Source organism: Archocentrus centrarchus, chromosome 22 (genome assembly GCF_007364275.1).
Source record: "Archocentrus centrarchus isolate MPI-CPG fArcCen1 chromosome 22, fArcCen1, whole genome shotgun sequence".
Taxonomy (NCBI): Eukaryota; Metazoa; Chordata; class Actinopteri; order Cichliformes; family Cichlidae; genus Archocentrus; species Archocentrus centrarchus.
Window position 1 is genome coordinate 26,137,804 of NC_044367.1, and position 18,267 is coordinate 26,156,070.

General features: G+C 39.2%; 3 protein-coding genes and 1 long non-coding RNA gene across 4 annotated transcripts; 1 reads left to right on the forward strand and 3 right to left on the reverse strand.

Moving 5' to 3' along the window:
• Positions 1-1,245: 1,245 nt before the first annotated feature.
• LOC115772784 (uncharacterized) lies at positions 1,246-3,969 on the reverse strand. Its single transcript, XM_030719164.1, has 6 exons — positions 3,560-3,969; positions 3,251-3,461; positions 2,758-2,969; positions 2,532-2,679; positions 2,212-2,321; positions 1,246-1,557 (listed from the first exon to the last, which is right to left on the reverse strand). The coding sequence occupies exons 1-6, from the start codon at positions 3,773-3,775 to the stop codon at positions 1,246-1,248; spliced, it is 1,209 nt and encodes a 402-aa protein (XP_030575024.1). The 5' UTR covers positions 3,776-3,969.
• A 91-nt stretch (positions 3,970-4,060) lies between these two features.
• LOC115773087 (uncharacterized) lies at positions 4,061-4,685 on the reverse strand. The gene is made up of 3 exons (XR_004019067.1): positions 4,609-4,685; positions 4,445-4,520; positions 4,061-4,180 (listed from the first exon to the last, which is right to left on the reverse strand). It is a non-coding gene; the product is annotated as an uncharacterized LOC115773087 (long non-coding RNA).
• Positions 4,686-4,933: 248 nt separating this feature from the next.
• Positions 4,934-8,234, forward strand: LOC115772786 (uncharacterized). The gene is made up of 5 exons (XM_030719167.1): positions 4,934-5,466; positions 5,980-6,080; positions 6,176-6,262; positions 6,914-8,114; positions 8,230-8,234. The coding sequence occupies exons 2-5, from the start codon at positions 5,982-5,984 to the stop codon at positions 8,232-8,234; spliced, it is 1,392 nt and encodes a 463-aa protein (XP_030575027.1). The 5' UTR covers positions 4,934-5,466; positions 5,980-5,981.
• Positions 8,235-13,150: 4,916 nt separating this feature from the next.
• Positions 13,151-17,008, reverse strand: LOC115772485 (alcohol dehydrogenase 1-like). The gene is made up of 10 exons (XM_030718764.1): positions 16,907-17,008; positions 16,669-16,688; positions 16,168-16,269; positions 15,479-15,617; positions 15,005-15,092; positions 14,347-14,560; positions 13,948-14,208; positions 13,627-13,759; positions 13,385-13,523; positions 13,151-13,276 (listed from the first exon to the last, which is right to left on the reverse strand). The coding sequence occupies exons 2-10, from the start codon at positions 16,684-16,686 to the stop codon at positions 13,243-13,245; spliced, it is 1,128 nt and encodes a 375-aa protein (XP_030574624.1). The 5' UTR covers positions 16,687-16,688; positions 16,907-17,008; the 3' UTR covers positions 13,151-13,242.
• Between the last annotated feature and the right edge of the window lie 1,259 nt (positions 17,009-18,267).

Below are 18,267 nucleotides of genomic sequence, written 5' to 3' on the forward strand. Positions count from 1 at the left end.
CAGTGAAATATGATGTGATGGTTCAGTAAAATAAATGATGTAACAGATGGGTCTGTGTTTATTTATTCTGTTGTGGAAGAACTTGACTGGCCTCAACCTGATAGAAGACCTTTGGGATGAATTAGAGTGGAGAGTACAAGCCAGGTTTTTTCATCTTACATCAGTGTCTAAGCTCACAAATGTGTTTTTGGAAGAATGGTCAAAAATTCCCATAAACACTCCTAAACCCGTGGAAAGACTCCCCAGAAGAGTTGAAGCTTGTAATATTGCCAAGAGTGGGCCAACATCATATTAAACCTTCTGGATTAAGAATGGGCTGTTATCAAGTTCATATGTGTGTTTAGGTAGATGAGCGAATACTTTTGGCAATATAGTGTATCTCCATGATTTCTCTACTAAACTATGTTTAAAGTGGCCTAAACGGGCCTATCTCAACTGTTATAAGGTGAGAGATCATATACACCTATGATGTGCACTGCAAAAACTACCTGTCTAAATATAAGGAAAAAACTACTTAATTTGGAAAGATTCAGACTATAATCAAGTGAAATATTCTGCCAGTGGATTGAGATAATTACACTTGATAAGATTTCTTGAAATAAGACAAAATATCTAGTCTTTAGACAAGTGAGAAATAACTTAAAACAAGTTGTTTAACACTCATTTCAAGTGCTTTATCAAGTCAAATAAACTCAAAACTAGCCTGCCAATGCTTCTTTCAGTGTTTTTTTCTTTCTCACTTTGAGAGAAAAACTCTTAAAACAAGAGGAACTAACAGCTGTTCTTCTGAATTCAAGAATTGCTAATTCTACATATTCTGTCTTAAAATAAGAAAGCATTTACACTAAATGAATCCAAAAACACAGTACAATATACAACAGCCTTTATTTAAATTGCTTCTCCAAATAGCAACAATAGTATACAGCATTGCACACATGAATGTGCAAAACAAACCCACACAGAAATGGTAATGTTGAGGTTGTAATGCAAGTAATGCTATACATTATACATGGTGTCATTGAACTAATAGTAACTTTCAATTACAACTAAAAACTGGTAAAGTTAATTAACTCTAATCAACATTTAAAGCTACTGAAACTCACATTATAAAGCAGAACATTTGAAGAACAGAAGATGTGTTTGTATTAGATAAACAAAAATGAAGAATTTAAATGTCTTTTTACAGCTCTTATGTTAGGTTAAAACTTTCCAACACAGACATGAAAGTCGTGTACCTGTACAACTCTACTCCTGAATAAAAGCCTTCCACTCTGCCATGGCTTTTTTGTATGAGCTTGTGGTGTCTCGCTCATGGATACTGTCCTTTAACACTTCAGTCTGAATGACAGACAGAAGGGTTGCCACACACTTTGGATATGTGAGATGCAAGGTGTAGTAGTATGCCATCAGATACAGCAAACCTTGACAGAGGTCTTCTTCAGCAAATGTGGTGATGGGTGTGGTTCCAATTGCCATAATACAGTGGGACCCATCAAAGAGCAAAACAGGGCTGAAGAGAGATCTCCTCTGAAGGTAGATGGCTGGATCTTCTGTTGGCTAAAGAAAAAAGGACAAAACAGAGAAGAGAGACATTAAAAAACTAGCTGAGCAGTCAAACTACTGAGACACTATTATGTATATATGTATATATATATATATGAATGATCACAATCATAGAATACAGGTGGTACAGCTCATCTTCATATCATTTTGTTTCTTTAGTTTGAAAAATGCCCTACAGAAAATGTCAAATATGCCTGCCAATGAAATAATTATGACAAGATTAACTTGTGTCTTAGTCACTGTTAGTAGTCATTCTCCACATACTTTGGGAAATGACAGAGATACTGCACCTGTAATGTTTTAAATCTGTTATTACTTCCAGTTTGTTTTGTGAATTTTTATGATTTTAATGAATTTTAGTTTAATTAGTTATTTTTAATCAATTTATTAGTGTTTCCTGTAGACATTGGTCTGTATTTGTATTTTGGCAGGCCACGCTGTCCTCTGACCAACATAGTGCTGCAGAAATTTCAGTATCAATTTTCAAATGTAAATTCTATTATTTTTAGGAGCAGAGATGCTTAAAAAGGACCAAATAAATTGCCAAAATGTACAGTGAAAGCCCTTGCAGACATACATTGCCTACTTTCCTTCGGGATCAATAAAGTATCTATATATTAACTGATAACAATATGAACAAACTCTGACCTGAAGGACATGAAGCAATGCCTCACTGGCATGTCCCAGCTTCTTGGGTGGCGCAGTTGGTGAGGGGAAGAGTGTGGGGAGTGCCCTAAACAGGGCGATGTTGCATTCCACTGGAACAAAATAAATCAATGTTTAGTTCAATCCTAAATGATCTAAATTTGATTGGCAACTTAATCTTGATACCACAGAAAATTAGGTGTCACCATGAACAGTACTGTTGTTCCAGTTTTATTTAATCAGCACTATCATACACAATCCTATACATATTTATGTCTCTGAAAACAGCTACATGATGTATTAAAGATAGCACAATGACTAACCTCTATTTTGGTTCATCAGTGGCTTTAACACCTTCTTCCAAAGACCATAAAACTGAACCATGGAGCAGAAGTCCTCCCATCTTGCCTTTACTTCAGTTATGAATTTGTTGTTGTTCTTATCCAGGATCCGCCGTAGCTCATCCATCACCTATAGTGCAAGTAAATGTTAAAACCTGCACCAGTGCTTGCTTTATAAGAAAGCCACGATGAAAAGTAAGTCACTTACATTGTGAAGCTCCTTGAAACATGGATATGCCTCTAGAATCTTTGTTGGCCTATCTTCTTCTTTCAGAACATCGCTGTCAATGAAGGCTCTTCTTGATTGAAACTCAAGGTCAAGAATTTGGCAAACAGCATCTCGGTTGGGTTTTGGCTTCTTATACAGGTCCTGCAGAGTCTTGTAATGCCTGGCCTGTGTTGCTAGACTATCCATGTTGACTAAAGGGGAAAATACAGAATCAGTAACTGGATCCAACATATCAATCTAAATGATACTATGTGTTTTAGCCAGCAAGCCTAACATTGTGTGTTATATATTTATGATGGTTATTCTACAGAAAGTCAAATACATGAATATTGAAAAATCACATCCTGTCACAACAGATCAAAACCTAATCAAGTTTAAATTTAAAGTGTAATATATCAAGACATCCCAATCTATCAAAGTCATCCAGCCTTCACGTCCATCATTATTGCCATAATTAGAATTTGTCAATTACCTGAACTGTCGCCATCAGAACTGCTCACTGGTGGCAAAAGAATCGTTGATCCGCCACTTGAATCTGCATCATCATCTTCTCCCTGGTCACTTGGTGAGAACTCAATGTGGCGCCTTTTTTTTGAACGGCCCCTCTCTGGTGTGGGACCCTGCCTCTTTCGAGGGGACTTAATATTCAGGATCCTCTTCTGAAGATAACTGTACATGCTCGTCTATGGTGAATAAGATGTTGAAAGAAAAAAAGAAACGTAATATCACGTATATAATTTCAGAAGTCTGAAATAAATGTGAAAAAAATTTAATCACATACATATTTGGCAGGTAAGTCGTTATCCTGTAGCGTGGGATAATACTCCACTAGTTTCTTAGCCATGGCAGTAACATCGTACTTGGACGGGTATCGTAACTCCTCTCCTTGTCGACTTGCTCTCAAGATTGAAATCATGCTGGTGACAGTGTTTCTCACCAGCCTGCATCTCAGCTCTTTGGACATGGCAGCTTCTCCCTCTCTACCAGTGCAGGCCATCTCAAAATAGTGTTTCCGAGCTAGTTCCAGCTCACCACCACTCACTCATCAGGAGGACTGGGAAGCTGTAGAGTCTTCTCTGGGGTTTTCTTTACCAAAGGAGTGGATGTCTGGGGAGATGGAGGTGTTCCTTTAGGTGAAGACCTAGTTCCTGCTTCACCAGGGCCAGCTTTGTCTGGTAAGGTGGAATAGTCCTCCTAAGAAAATAATTCAAAACATAAATGTTGTAGGTGTTACAAACAAAACTGCACTACACGTTTTTAGATCAAAGGCAGCAAAAACTTGCCTCTTTGTGAAGATGAGCCCACAACTGTTTCCTCCTGAGAAAGTTTTCTGGACCAGGAAAAAGATCTCTTAAATCATCACGACTGAGGGTGTGGATTAAAACCTCATCTATGTTGGCAGCTGTAAAGAGAGGTCAAATAGTAATAAACCTTTTAGAGTTGAAAAACTTGGACCTTATAAATTTAATGGTATTCAACTTGACAGGGCAAATAAAATCCAAATTGTCCTCTTACTGTTTTATCTCCCAGCTACAAATAAATATAAATAGAATAAAATTTTGACATTTGGGTGTTTTGAGATTACATAAATAGTTAAAATTCAAATTTGAAACCAATGTCAGCATGGACAACTTTATTTTATTAAAGACACTTAAACTTGACATACCATTTAGAACTGATACTGTAACATCATCTAGTCCATCCATGATTTCCGTGTGTCTTCCTTTTAATTGCGCCTTTATCTGAGGGCATGAAAAAAAACACGACATTAAGCCAAGGCTCAAAAAATCATGCTCAAAAGTATGTCAGACCATTCAAACAGTACAACACCTTATGGACTTTTCAAATACAACACATGTATTTTCCTTCTGTATACAGTGGACCCAGAGTGATTGACAGGAGCCTCAACTAGTGCAGAAACTAAACTCAGCATTTTCCTCCACAGCCTGCATAGGTCCCTCAGCTAAGACATGCACACCTGCCTCTGATCTGCATCTGCTGTTCCTACGTTCATTAGTACCAAGTCTGTCTGCATGTCCTGCTAATTACATCAAACATGTACATATTTTATGTGGAAAATTATATTCAAACTTTTAACACCATTGGTTAGTCATGGTAAACAAAAAAAAAAAAACGCATTGTAACGTAAATTGCAGGACCAAACCTGTTAGCTAATATTAGCTAAGCAAGCTTAGCTAGCTGGCTTTTAGGCTACAGTGGCAAAAAACTTGTGGACGTATTATGAGAACTGATAGTCCATCCATGGGTAAACTGATTGCTGGACCAGGCTGCTGTTTTCCCAGTAGTACAAAATTTTTAAATCAAATGCTGTAAAAGTTCTCCTTACCTCAGCAGCATGCAGTCCAAGCCTGCTTCTTCGCTCCCCTTCAAACGGTTACAGGACAGACGTGACCACATGAGGGCAGTCAGGGGGGAGTAGGTGCAGACCATAATAATGTTTCTAAAACTTGTAAAGTAATAACAGTCATAATAGGGGGATATTATAACTATAAATTACATTTTAATTATTACTCCTGTTGTGGTCCCTTACTGAATCACAATAACTAGAGTTTAAACTAGATTTAATGAGAGTTTTGATGTAACCGACCCCCCTCCATATTTGGTAATGACCTGCAGCGCCTGTATGAGCCCGCCAACAACAGCTCAAAAGTGATGTGAAGCAGTAAGGTATTTGTTTCTGCTCTTGCTTCTTAGACTGAACGTTTTGTCTACTTTCTTCTGCTACATTTAAATTTCTAATAGAGGTTTACGAACGTGTGCTGTAGTGCTAGCATGACTTGATTTTGCCGTGAGTGAAGATTTTCATTAGGCTAAGAATAGACTGTCTGCATTCAGCTAGCTGCCCTGTTTTTTCTTTTTGGCGGTTTAACATGGCCTGTTGGAGGTGTATGATTTGCTTTGTTTTTGTTGCCTTAACATTGAAGTCTCTCTTGAGCCATATTAACAAAACACATAGCCGCAGTCCAAACTTCCGAGTCATATGCGGAATAGATGGTTGTACAGAGGAATACAGAGTCTTTAACTCTTTTTACTACCATATCAGACGCACTCATGCTCTGTATCTTGCGACTGGGAACCCTCCTACCCAGTGGATGACAGCAGCATCATCTGACTTATCACATGCTGCAGGTGAACATTTTGACATACCAGTTTTTTCTGACTGTGCCACTAAAACACAAGGAATGCAAAGGACCGACAGTGAGGTCAACATACCTGTCATTCCAAATGAAATGTCAAGTCCGGAGCTTGAGGATTTCCAGACTCCAAATACTGATAATCAGGTAAGATGCAATGTTTGCTAATGAAAATGTTTAACAGTTAACATTCAGGTGTTTATATTATTTTTTTAATGTATATTAACACAACATATCTACAGGAAGGAGCTGCTACAGCAAGTGAAAATCTCGTCAGATGTGCAGCTGCATTTACCATCAGTGTCCGGGAAAGATGTCACCTATCCCAGGTATTGCACAAACCTAAGTGTTAGGGAAATAAAATATATATTGAATATATGTATGTGTGTCTGCATTTAAGTATGCGTTTTACCACAGTCATAATTTGCTTATAAAGACTTGAAAATTGGTCCTTGATAGAGTTTGAAAAGTGCTTGAATAAGACTGGGAAAAGGTCTTGAAAGCATGTAAACTTACAATTCTAATTCTATGGACCATTTTATAATTCCACTGTCAGAGCTACAACAGTGTCATATTTTGTGACAAGGATACACACAAACTTTTTGGCTCTGGGGCCACATTGACTTTTTGAAATTTGACAGACGGGCCGGGCCAGCACCAGATGGATACATATTTAACATAAACATATAAAAAAGCATTACAGTGTTAATACTTAGATTTGCATTTAGTGGGAACAGTGTTGTTTTTAAGTAATGAGAACACGCACGTGTGAAAAGAGGTCAAAAGGGTGCAGGAACAAGAGCAAAAAGAAAGTCTGCACACCAGAGAAGTGTAATTCTGACTTTTGAATTCTGAGCAAGAACTGGACAGAGATCATTTTGGTATGAAATCCTATTCAGAATGTTCTTAAGAAGTGTAATGCTAGTCTCATATTGAACAAACTGTATATAGCTCATATTTCTTTGTTGTTTTTGTTTCAGAGGGGTGTCAACAGTATTGTCTCTGGAGTCCAGCAGTATCAAACTGCTCTTCTCAGTACCATGAAGGACACCATGAAGTCGCTCTTTCAAAGACATTCAGACAATATGGAGCAGCTACAAGAGGCAGTATTGGCAGAACTGGAAAATTTTCAAGATCCTTTCTCCATGATGGCTTCCACATACATTCAGGACAGCACAATCCAGAGGCTTTTTAACCCAGTCATACCAGAGGAGGTAGTTATGTCTCAAAAGGTTTGCAGAGTTAACAAAGGACAGTCAAGAGTAATTGCCATCAAAAACAGAAGTTTTTACTATATACCCCTTATTAGGAGCCTTGAACAGTTGTTGTCCAATTCCAGGATTTTTGCCATGATCAACACCGCACCTCAGAGTTGCCACAAAGATGGGTTTTTGTATGACATTATTGATGGGAGCATTTATAAATCCCATCCACTGTTTTCAAAAGAACCTTCTGCTTTACAGATAATTTTGTATGCTGATGAAATAGAGATATGCAATCCTCTTGGGTCACATGCTTCAGTAAATAAATTATTCATGTTTTATTATACTTTAGGAAACATAGACCCCAAGTTTAGGTCAAAGCTTGCTGCAATCAGACTCCTTGCTATAGCAAAAGCTGATGATATTGACAAATGTGGTGTTGATTTTGTATTACAAAGGATTAATGAAGACTTAAAGTTGCTCTATAATGGTGTCAAAATCCAAACACAGCGTGGTAGCATGGATTTATTTGGTGCTGTAGTTTCGGTCTGTGGTGACACACTTGCCCAACATGAGCTTGCTGGTTTCAAGGAAGGAGTTGGTTTTGCATATAGTAAGTGTAGGCATTGTGAATGTACCTTTGATGAAATGCAAATTAATTTTAATGAACTAAGTTTTACTAAAAGGACAATGAAAAAACATATTAAGCAGTGCTGTGAAATAGAAAAGGCTTGCACAGACTTCTTGAAATCATCTCTCAAAACCACCTATGGTATAAACAGAAGAAGCAAGCTGATTGATTTCCCAGCCTTTGACCTCATTCAACAAACACCACAGGATATAATGCACATCATTCTTGAGGGTGTTGCACCCATGGAAATTAAGTGTGTGCAAAAACACCTTGTTCTCTCTGGACAGATGGAGTTGGATGTGTTCAATTCTGCCATGCAGAGTTTTCCTTTGTCACCAATAGACATACGTGACAAACCCTGCCCTATCAGTGTCACTACCTTGGCATCTAATGACAATAAACTGAAACAGTCCTCGGGGCAAATGCTGATACTGTTGAAGATCATGCCTTTTCTGCTCAACAGTATAGAGAAAAATGAATATGTTCAGTTTGTTTTGGACTTAATTAAGATTGTTCAGATACTCTTTGCCCCTATTTTATCTGTACAAAGTGTGTTCAGACTGAAGAATATGATTGAACAGCATTTGAAACAGTTTAAGAAACTTTTTCCTGAGAATAATATAATACCTAAGCAACATTACCTGTTGCATCTCCCTGCTCAGATTCTTCATCTGGGGCCTGTGATAAGGCACATGTGTATGAGATTCGAATCAAAGCACTGTTTTTTTAAACAATGGGCATCTAAATTGAACTTCAGAAATGTCTGTAAGTCACTTGTGAACCATAATCAGCTTTCTGAATGCTGTCAAAATGAATTGGGCACTGAGCATCCAATATTTGTACATGAGAAGGAATTGGGTCCTGTCTCTGAAGTGAAAAATCCTGAGTATATTGCAGCAAAGATAAGAGATTTTTTGGGGATAGGTGGCATACAACATGGAGTCAAAGTAAAATGGCTTATTCTCAATGGGAACAAGTACATAAGTGAAAAGTCTCTAATAATCACCAGTGTGAGTGACACAGTTCCTGTTTTTGGACTTATTAAAAACATTTTTGTGGTAGACAGTTCATTATACTGTTTTGAATACCAGCTTTATGAGACTGTGGGCTTTAATACAGATTTTTTAGCATATAAAATTGTAGTTCCTAATCTCGCCCAAGCAACAGAGTTTATAGATGCTGAAAAGCTAGTTGATCCTACATCATATTATCCAGTCAGTTTCAAATGCAGTATGTATGTTCTGACAAAATATAACCTTGATGATGTCATTGCACTTAAAAGTTGAAATGAAACAGGGGAAGATGTGCTGTGATTTATTGCCTATGTTGTGGCTGTGGATTCGTACTACATAAAATGTTACACTGCAGCTTTGTAAATATTGTAAATAAATGTGTTAATGATGGGCCAACAAAAGCCTAAGCGACTTATTACTGAGAGGCCTTAAAATAAGCTTTCGCATCTAAAAATGGTTGTGAAATATACAATGTGACCTCAAACAGTGTCTCAGTGATATAATTTAGCCTAAAATGCATGTAAAGTAACTAGTTTAAGGATTTAGTAACTAAGTAAGAAATAAAAGTAATATATTCTAAAAACAAGTTTTATAATCTTACACATTCAGCTCCTGCTTAGTATATCACTCTCAAAACAAGATCAAAAATACTTTTTGGCTCAATGTAAGATTATTAGACTTAGATAGACTGTCAGTTTTTGCAGTGTGACTATCCAGGGTTGAGACCAGGAAGCTCTACCTCCTGAGATACAGCCACTCATTATGGAGACCCTTATATTTGAACATGGTGGTCGTTATGGACAAACTGTGGAACGCACAGAAGTCCAATAACAAGACATCATTCGGGTTCAGATCAGGCAGGCCATTCCTCCCAGTCACGCTCCTCCAGGTCTCACTGTCATTGCCCATGTGAGCGTTGAAGTCTCCCAGTAGGATCATGGAATGGAGCACCCTCGAACACCCTGCCCAGCAACTCTAAGAAGGGTGGGTGCTCTGAACTGTCATTTGGCATATAAGCACAAAAAAAAACAGTCAGAACCTGTTTCCTGACCCTAAGGCACAGGGAAGCAACCCTCTTGTCCACTGGTGAAAACTCAGACGTACAGGCAGTAAGCTGAGGGGATACAAAAATACCAACCCCTGTTTGCCACCTCTCACCAAGGGCAACTCCAGACTAGAACAGAGTCCAGCACCTCTCGAGGAGACTGGTTCCAGATCCCAGACCAGGCATTGAGGTGAGCCCGACTATATCTCTCAACCTCACGCACTAGCTTAGGCTCCTTCATCACCAGAGGGGTGACATTCTATGTCCCAAGAGCCAGTCTCGATAGCCAGGGATTGGTCCACCAGGGCCTCAGCCCTTGGCCACTGCCTGACACACGTTGCACACAACCCTACGATGCCTCTTGTGGGTTGTGGGCTTACAGGAGTGTGCGCCCATGTCTTCTCTTCAGGCTGCGTACGATACAACTCTGGATACTGTGTCTTGACTCCGTGACTCACAAATGTGCAGCTTAAAGCAGATAACCCATTAACTGGAGAGGAAATGGCATCTCACTAATTTAGAAGATCTTCAGTTAACCTGGAAAAATAATTTATTGCTCTATAAAAAAGCTCTCCATAAAGCTAGGACATCTTACTATTCATCACTTATTGAAGAAAATAAGAACAACCCCAGGTTTCTTTTCAGCACTGTAGCCAGGCTGACAAAGAGTCAGAGCTCTGTAGAGCCGAGTATTCCTTTAACTTTAACTAGTGATGACTTCATGGATTTCTTCACAAATAAAATTTGTGAATAAAACTATTAGAAAAAAAATTATTCATAGCCATCTCAAAGACATAACTTTATCTTTATGTTCAGCTAATTTTAATACTAATATTTATTTAGACTCTTGATCTTTCTTTAACTTCTATAGTTACTTCCTCCAAGGCCATCAGTGTGTCTATTAGACCCCATCCCTACAAGACTGCTCAAAGAAGTCCTATCATTAATTAATGCTTCAATCTTAAATATCTGTCTTTATTAACTGGCTTCCTGCCACAGACTTTTAAGGTGGCAGGAATTAAACCAGTATTTAAAAAGCCATCACTGACCCAGCTGTCTTAGCTGATTATCGGCCAATCTCCAACCTTCCTTTTCTCTCAAAGATTCTTGAAAGAGTAGTTGTCAAACAGCTCACTGATCATCTGCAGAGGAACGGTTTATTTGAAGAGTTTCAGTCAGGTTTCAGAATTCATCACAGTACAGAAACAGCATTAGTGAAGGTCACCAATGAGCTTCTTACAGCCTTGGATTAGGAATGGTGGCTCAATACATTTGTACATAGATTTGTAGATTTGTTTTGTTTGTAATACAGTGTGGGACTGCACACACCTTTCAGAATAATAAAACAACTACACATTGTATGGAATTCAGAGGAATGCATCTGTCTGGAAAAACCCAGATTTAAGTTCAGATCATTTTATTACAAGAGCAACTTACTACAGAGTATACATCATTAATGGTGAAATAAAATTATGAAGTTTGTCAATACTCTGCTCATATGGCTACATATAACATGTTGAACAACTGAAGATAGAACCATGAATCAATGAAACACTAGTGCTGTTTGTTTTGGTCAGCAGATCCCTGTTATCACCATCTACCTTTGTACACATAAAAGCTGGTTTAATCACTTACCATATTATCTATGTCAGAGTGCAGGTTTTTTTTTTTTTTTCTAAACAAATGAAGAGATGAGATTTATAAAATTACGGAATTCCCTCAAGGGACATGCGAGATCCTGAGTTACTTTTGTGAGATCTTGGAAAATCTTTTAGTTTTACGCCATGCGTTTGGATACTGTGTCTTACGGCAGCGTCCGTCCGAGATTGCCAGCAAAAGTTGCCTTTAATTTATAATTCAGCGGTTACTCTTTGCCGACACCACACCAAAACTGTACAGGTATGACTGGCTGACTGTCTCCTTCTCACGCCCTCACTGCTTCACTCGATCACCACAAAATTCAAAACAGTACAGAAACAGCATCAGTGAAGGTTACAAATGGTCTTCTTACAGCCTCTGACTGTGGACTCATCTCTGTGCTTGTCTTGTTGGACCTCAGTGCAGCTTTGATTCTGCTGACCATAACATTTAGAGCGTGTCATAGGTATTAAAGGTACTGCACTGCAGTGGTTTGAATCATATTTATCTAATAGACAGCTCTACAAATCTTGGAAGCATGGTATCTAACCAGATACTTATTCTGGATTGCATTATCTTGGCCTCCACTAACACTGTGAGCAAACTTGGGAGTCATTTTCGACCACGATATGTCCTTCAGTGCACATATTAAACAAATATGTAGGACTGGTTTTTTGCATTTGCACAATATCATTAAAATGAGAAACAGCCTGTCTCAGTGTGGTCCTGAAAAATAGTCCTCCATGCATTAATTACTTCTAGGCTGGACTAGACAGACTCCCTCTCTATTGCTTTTACACCACCTCTTTCCATTGTGTGTTTATACACCACTCTGCATTTTCGTCCACAGCATGTCTTTTGTCCACTCAAGTTCTTCCACACCAAACTGGCTCATCCATGTCTTTATGGAGCTGCTTTGTGCACTGGTGTGCAGTCGTGTTGGAACAGGAAGGGGCCATCCCCAAACTGTTCCAAAAAGTTGGGAGCATCAAATTGTCCCACGTCTCGGTATGCTGAAGCAATAAGAGTTCCTTTCACTGGAACTAAGTTCCCGAGCCCAACGCCTGAAAAACACCCCCACACAGGTATGTTGGTTTTGAATACCTGTGTGACTGGAACACATGAATTCAATGATTTGGGTGGGTGTGTGAAAACTTTTGGCAAAATAGTGTAGCAGAAGACACCATGAGTAAACAAATGCAGAAGACACAGACCCTTCTTTTACACCATTTGTCTGTGTAGATTCTCAGTCATCCAGGTCATAGTAGTCTCTGGAGCTTGAAAAAGGCGACTGGACTTCTTTTTGTTTCTTGAAGACGTTTCACCTCTCATCCGAAAGGCTTCTTCAGTTCTCAACCAAATGGTGGAGAGACCCAGGTATTTAAACCCCTGTGGGCGTAGTCCCCTGGAGGTGGTTCACACCTGGGCACATGTGTTCACGCACATGATCAATAGAGGGTCATAACCACCTCCAGGGGACTACGCCCACAGGGGTTTAAATACCTCGGTCTCTCCACCATTTGGTTGAGAACTGAAGAAGCCTTTCGGATGAGAGGTGAAACGTCTTCAAGAAACAAAAAGAAGTCCAGTCGCCTTTTTCAAGCTCCAGAGACTTTTACACCATTTATTTTGCTCTTTAAAATTTTTTGCATTTGCTTACATGAACCATCACATCATATTTCACTGAATACCGTTGGTTGATTCCCTTTATTGAGAAATCTGCACTGTTTGTATGAATGTTTACAATAATTTTAGTGTTACTGAAAGCAGTACAGTGGCCTTATTGTGGAGAAACTCTCATCACTGCTCGGATACTGTGGAAAAAAGAGAAAAGAATTGAGCAAAACGTTGAGCTAATAATAATTCATGTGTGTTGTTGTTGATTCACAAATTGTGCAGAAACTATATGAGAGCAAGTCTACCATTTGCTGTGCTTCATCAGTTCGATGGCATCGTTGAGTTGGTCCAGAGTCATGTTGTGAGTGATGAACTCATCCAGCTTCACCTTCTTGTCCAGATAAGCTTTAACCATCTCGGGGACGGCATCCTTACCCTTAAACCCTGAGCCCCCCCAAAAAACAAACAGAGCTTCTTATACAGTAGCTGTAAAGAAGCAACACATTAGCTTAATAAGGAGAACATAAGCTGCTCGTATTTGTCTAACCTCCAAACAGGCAGCCGGTCCATGTACGTCCTGCGATGAGCTGAATAGGTCGGGTGGATACGTCATGCAGGTCTGTCCATCCGACAACCACACTGACACCCCAGGCTGGCACACAGGACTCCAAAGCACTGCGCTAGATGAAGAAACAGCACAGAGTCAGCAGATCTGTATCCAGAGAGATGCAAAGATACGTTAGCAAAGGGCTTCCTCAATAACTACTGCTGGAAAAGAACAAGGAAGTTTGGTTGGCTTTGACTAAAATAGACGTTCATCAGTTGATACCGCTCCATCATGTTGACAAACCAGATTAAATGTCCATACCATGCATTCCACATTCCCAATACATTCCAGAGAGTAGTCCACTCCTCCACTGGTCATCTCAACCAGCACTTCACTGATGGGTTTTGTGTGATCCTTGGGGTTCACAAAGTCAGTGGCTCCAAACACCTTGGCCTTCTCGGCTTTCTCTGGGTTGATGTCAACGGCGATAATCCTTTTGGCTCCAGCAGCTTTGCAGCCCATGACTGCAGCCAAACCCACAGCTCCCAGACCAAACACAGCACAGGTGGAGCCCGGCTCAACCTACAGGAAAGGAGACTTTGGTCAACACTGTTCATTTAAATAAAAAACAAATTCACAGGTCTTTATTACAAAATGTCCAATTCAATGGAACTTCCAGCATTCCACCATACACCTTCACCAACTGTCAAACCTTCACACCTTGGCAGTATTAACAGCTGCTCCGTACCCGGTGCAGACCCCACAGCCAAGAAGACAGACTTTATCCAGAGGAGCAGCAGGATCGATCTTAGCCACAGCCATCTGATGGAGCACAGTGTACTCAGAGAAGGTGCTGGTTCCCATAAACTGCCGCAGCTTCTTCCCTTTACAGGTAAACCTGGATTCTTTTAGATCTCTCTGACCAGCTCTTTTCCTAAACAAGATCAATGTTTGATGTAAAAAATCTAAATTAATTTTTGTCCTCCTCTGGTTCTGTTAAAGGGTTTAATAAAAAATATAACATGAATGAAAGTATGTGGAATACTATCATATAAATCTACGTCATGCATTGGGTAAAATAAGTATTGAACCAACTTTCTTAGTAAATATATTTGTGAAGATGCTCTTGACATGAAACTTGCACCAGATGTTGTAAGAAGCCAAAGAAATCAAACCACAGATGTCCATAAATTAAGTTGTGTGTAATAAAGAGAAATTACACAGGGAAATAGTACTGAACACGCTAATTGAAATGTTTTTAATAATTTGTACAAAAGCGTTTGTACAAATTTACTTACAGGGTAAAATATGTGTAATTGCATATGGAAAACATATGAATGAAGAAAAATGGACTGGATGGCAGAAAACGAGGACTCACCATGTCGCTTCACACTGGTTGGTCTTTGGACTCTTACAGAAACGACATTCTCGACACTGGGGGAGGAAAAGAGGAATCACCGTGTCTCCTGAAACACAGCAATGGGCCTCAGTTACAAACAGAGCATACGCACATATCAGTGCATAAACTATGTGTACAAAAGTTTCACACACAATTGATTCATCGATATTTTCCTACATGAATTTGCTTGTACTCCACAAACAAGTTTAGAAGTGCCTCTGACCATGTGTAAGAGCAAATTAAGGTCTGGCTGTCTTAGAAAATTAAAAAAAAAATTTAACTGACTCCCATTACCATTTTATTATTATTGCTGAGAATTTCAATTAAAAAAACAAAAAACAAAACCAAACAAATGGAAAAAAAACACACTTTAGACAAACTGATGAGTCACTCTCTCTCCTAGACAAAATGCAAATAAGTGCATTTTTGTGTGTTAAACATTATCAAACCAACCTGGCTGGAATTCTGTGACTCCAGGCCCGACACTCTCTACAATGCCAGCTGCCTCATGGCCGAGGACGACTGGAAAGAATTCCTCCTTACTCTCCACAAGGTAGGTGAGGTCTGAATGGCACAGTGATGTTGCCACAATCTGCAGCAAAGATGATCATTTCAGTAGGACTACCAAAACTTGAACATTGCTTTTTTTATTTTGTGATATCCTGTAGTGGCCATTTGTCCACACCAAAACCCAACAAATTAAATGGCCACTGAGGCACCTCAGGATTGGAGATTACACAGGTCAAGTCTCAAAAATAACACAATGTCCATACAAAAGTGCATTTGGGTCGGTTTATTCTCCATTACGCAGCAAATTTACAGACTTTGGTCTGCAGCCTTTCTGTCGCCTGCTAAAAAAACCATATGACCCGCTGCCTGCTGACCCCTCCCACTTGACCTACTTAAGTAAATTAAGCCATAAACCCAAATTTATCAAAAGAAAAATAAACCATAAACGTAACCATAGCAAAAATAAACTCAACTATTTAATCCAAAAAGCAAAAATAACCCACAAATAGCTCCAATATATCCAGTGTTTTAATTAATGGACCTTCCAAGAAGCACTGAAGTTTATTTGGAGAAAACTGTGAAGCACATAAGGTCACACGCATACAAGAGTCTTGACCGTGGATGCCTCTTACCTTAATGCGGACCTCATTGGCCTGGGGTGGGGCTACCTCAATTTCTTCAATCACCACAGGTTTATTGGGCTCCCAGGCTACTGCTGCCTTGCACTTGATGACCTAAAGGGCAGTGTCAGAAAATTAAATTTCACAGCACAGTTTCCAGACCAGTTAACCAGGACAGGTTGAGAGATTTGAAGCTCCTCTATAAATACACAATAAAGGAATTTATTAATAAAGAAGTGGCAGACCTGCTTAATAAGTTAAGGACTTGTCTTACATTTTATATCTGTTTTCCTCTATACAAAAACATTGACTTCAGCCTTTATCTTATTGGTTTATTAGCCTCTCATGGCTGTCAACATCAACAATGCTTGATTGTTTGTGTGCAGTCAAAATCAGACAATCAATGCTTCCCTAAAGCAGATGAGACCAAAAGTCAGACTAAATACAGTTTCTTATCATACTGCAAAAAGACGTTACACATATGAATGATCCCATATTAAATGATGCACTCACCTTTCCAGCTGTGGCCATTTCTGCAATCAAAATGAAAGGAGAGAGTGGAAGAAGAGGAAATGGACTTTAAATACTGCTGCCAGAGATGGCAGGTACACGCCTTTAGGTAGGTGGGGACTCGGAAATTTAACTGGACAGCAGGATTATCTGAGTATTTCACAACAGTCTAGTGAGTTTAAAACCTGGAAGCACATAAGGTCACACGCATACAAGAGTCTTGACCGTGGATGCCTCTTACCTTGATGCGGACCTCATTGGCCTGGGGTGGGGCTACCTCAATTTCTTCAATCACCACAGGTTTATTGGGCTCCCAGGCTACTGCTGCCTTGCACTTGATGACCTAAAGGGCAGTGTCAGAAAGTTAAATTTCACAGCACAGTTTCCAGACCAGTTAACCAGGACAGGTTGAGAGATTTGAAGCTCCTCTATAAATACACAATAAAGGAATTTATTAACAAAGGAGTGGTAGACCTGCTTAATAAGTTAAGGACTTGTCTTACATTTTATATCAGTTTTCCTGTATACAAAAAACATGAACTTCGCCTTTAATATATATATATATATATATATATATATATATATATATATGCAAATTAAAACCCTGCACATATAAACATGTAGCATCTGGAATATTGCATGCAACTAGTGATTTAATCATATATGCACAAAGAAAAACTCTCATATTTGATGAAACTCTTATGATAACTTAATATCACATTATGCAGAAGATTATAGTGATGAGAAATAAGTGTTGAGCATTTTCTAATGCTTAGTCCTTTTTTTTTTTAAATCAGCAAAAGTCATTAAACACAAATCACATATGAATGCTCCCATAAATGACAGACTTACCTATCCAGCTGTGGCCATTTCTGCAACCAAATTGAAGGAAGGAGTAAAAGAAGAGAAAGTGGACTTTAAATACTGCTGCCAGAGAGTGCAGGCATAAGCATTTAGGTAGGCAGGGACTTGAATGGAAATTTACAATTTATCTTTACAGCTCTTGCAGGGTTATCTAAGTATTTCACAACAGTCTAGTGACCTTACAATCCAGAAGTCCACAGTCTAAATGAAACTTACATAAAAAAGGACAAAAGAAAAAAGTTAGAAATCACTTAAATCATCACAGGTACATTCTCACTGTGCCTTCCAGTGATCTTGCTAACCACACACACAATTATAAATTCAATTTAATTCCATTTTATTTATATACTGTCAAATAACAACCAACAGTCGGCTCAAAGTGCTTTGTATTGTAAGATAAAGACCCTACAATAATACAGAGAAAACCCAACAATCAAAATGACCACCTACTAATGCTGGGGAGGGGTCTCCCTCCTTCCTCCTCTGGGGTGTGCGCACAGTTGCCATCGGGATGTGTGGCCTCGGCTCTTCTGAGCTCCTGGTGGGCCGTGGATGACCGGGGTCCCCTGGGTATTTCCCTGCTTGCCTCTGGATCCCGAGGAGGGTGGTTGTGGCTACTTGCCCTCATTATTGAGTACGTTCGATGACATGACGTGTATTTATGTTCTCAGTCTTCCCCTTGCCTCTTGTTGGACCGTTGTTGTTTCCAGGACTGTATTCTGCTCTCTAGTGTTTCTA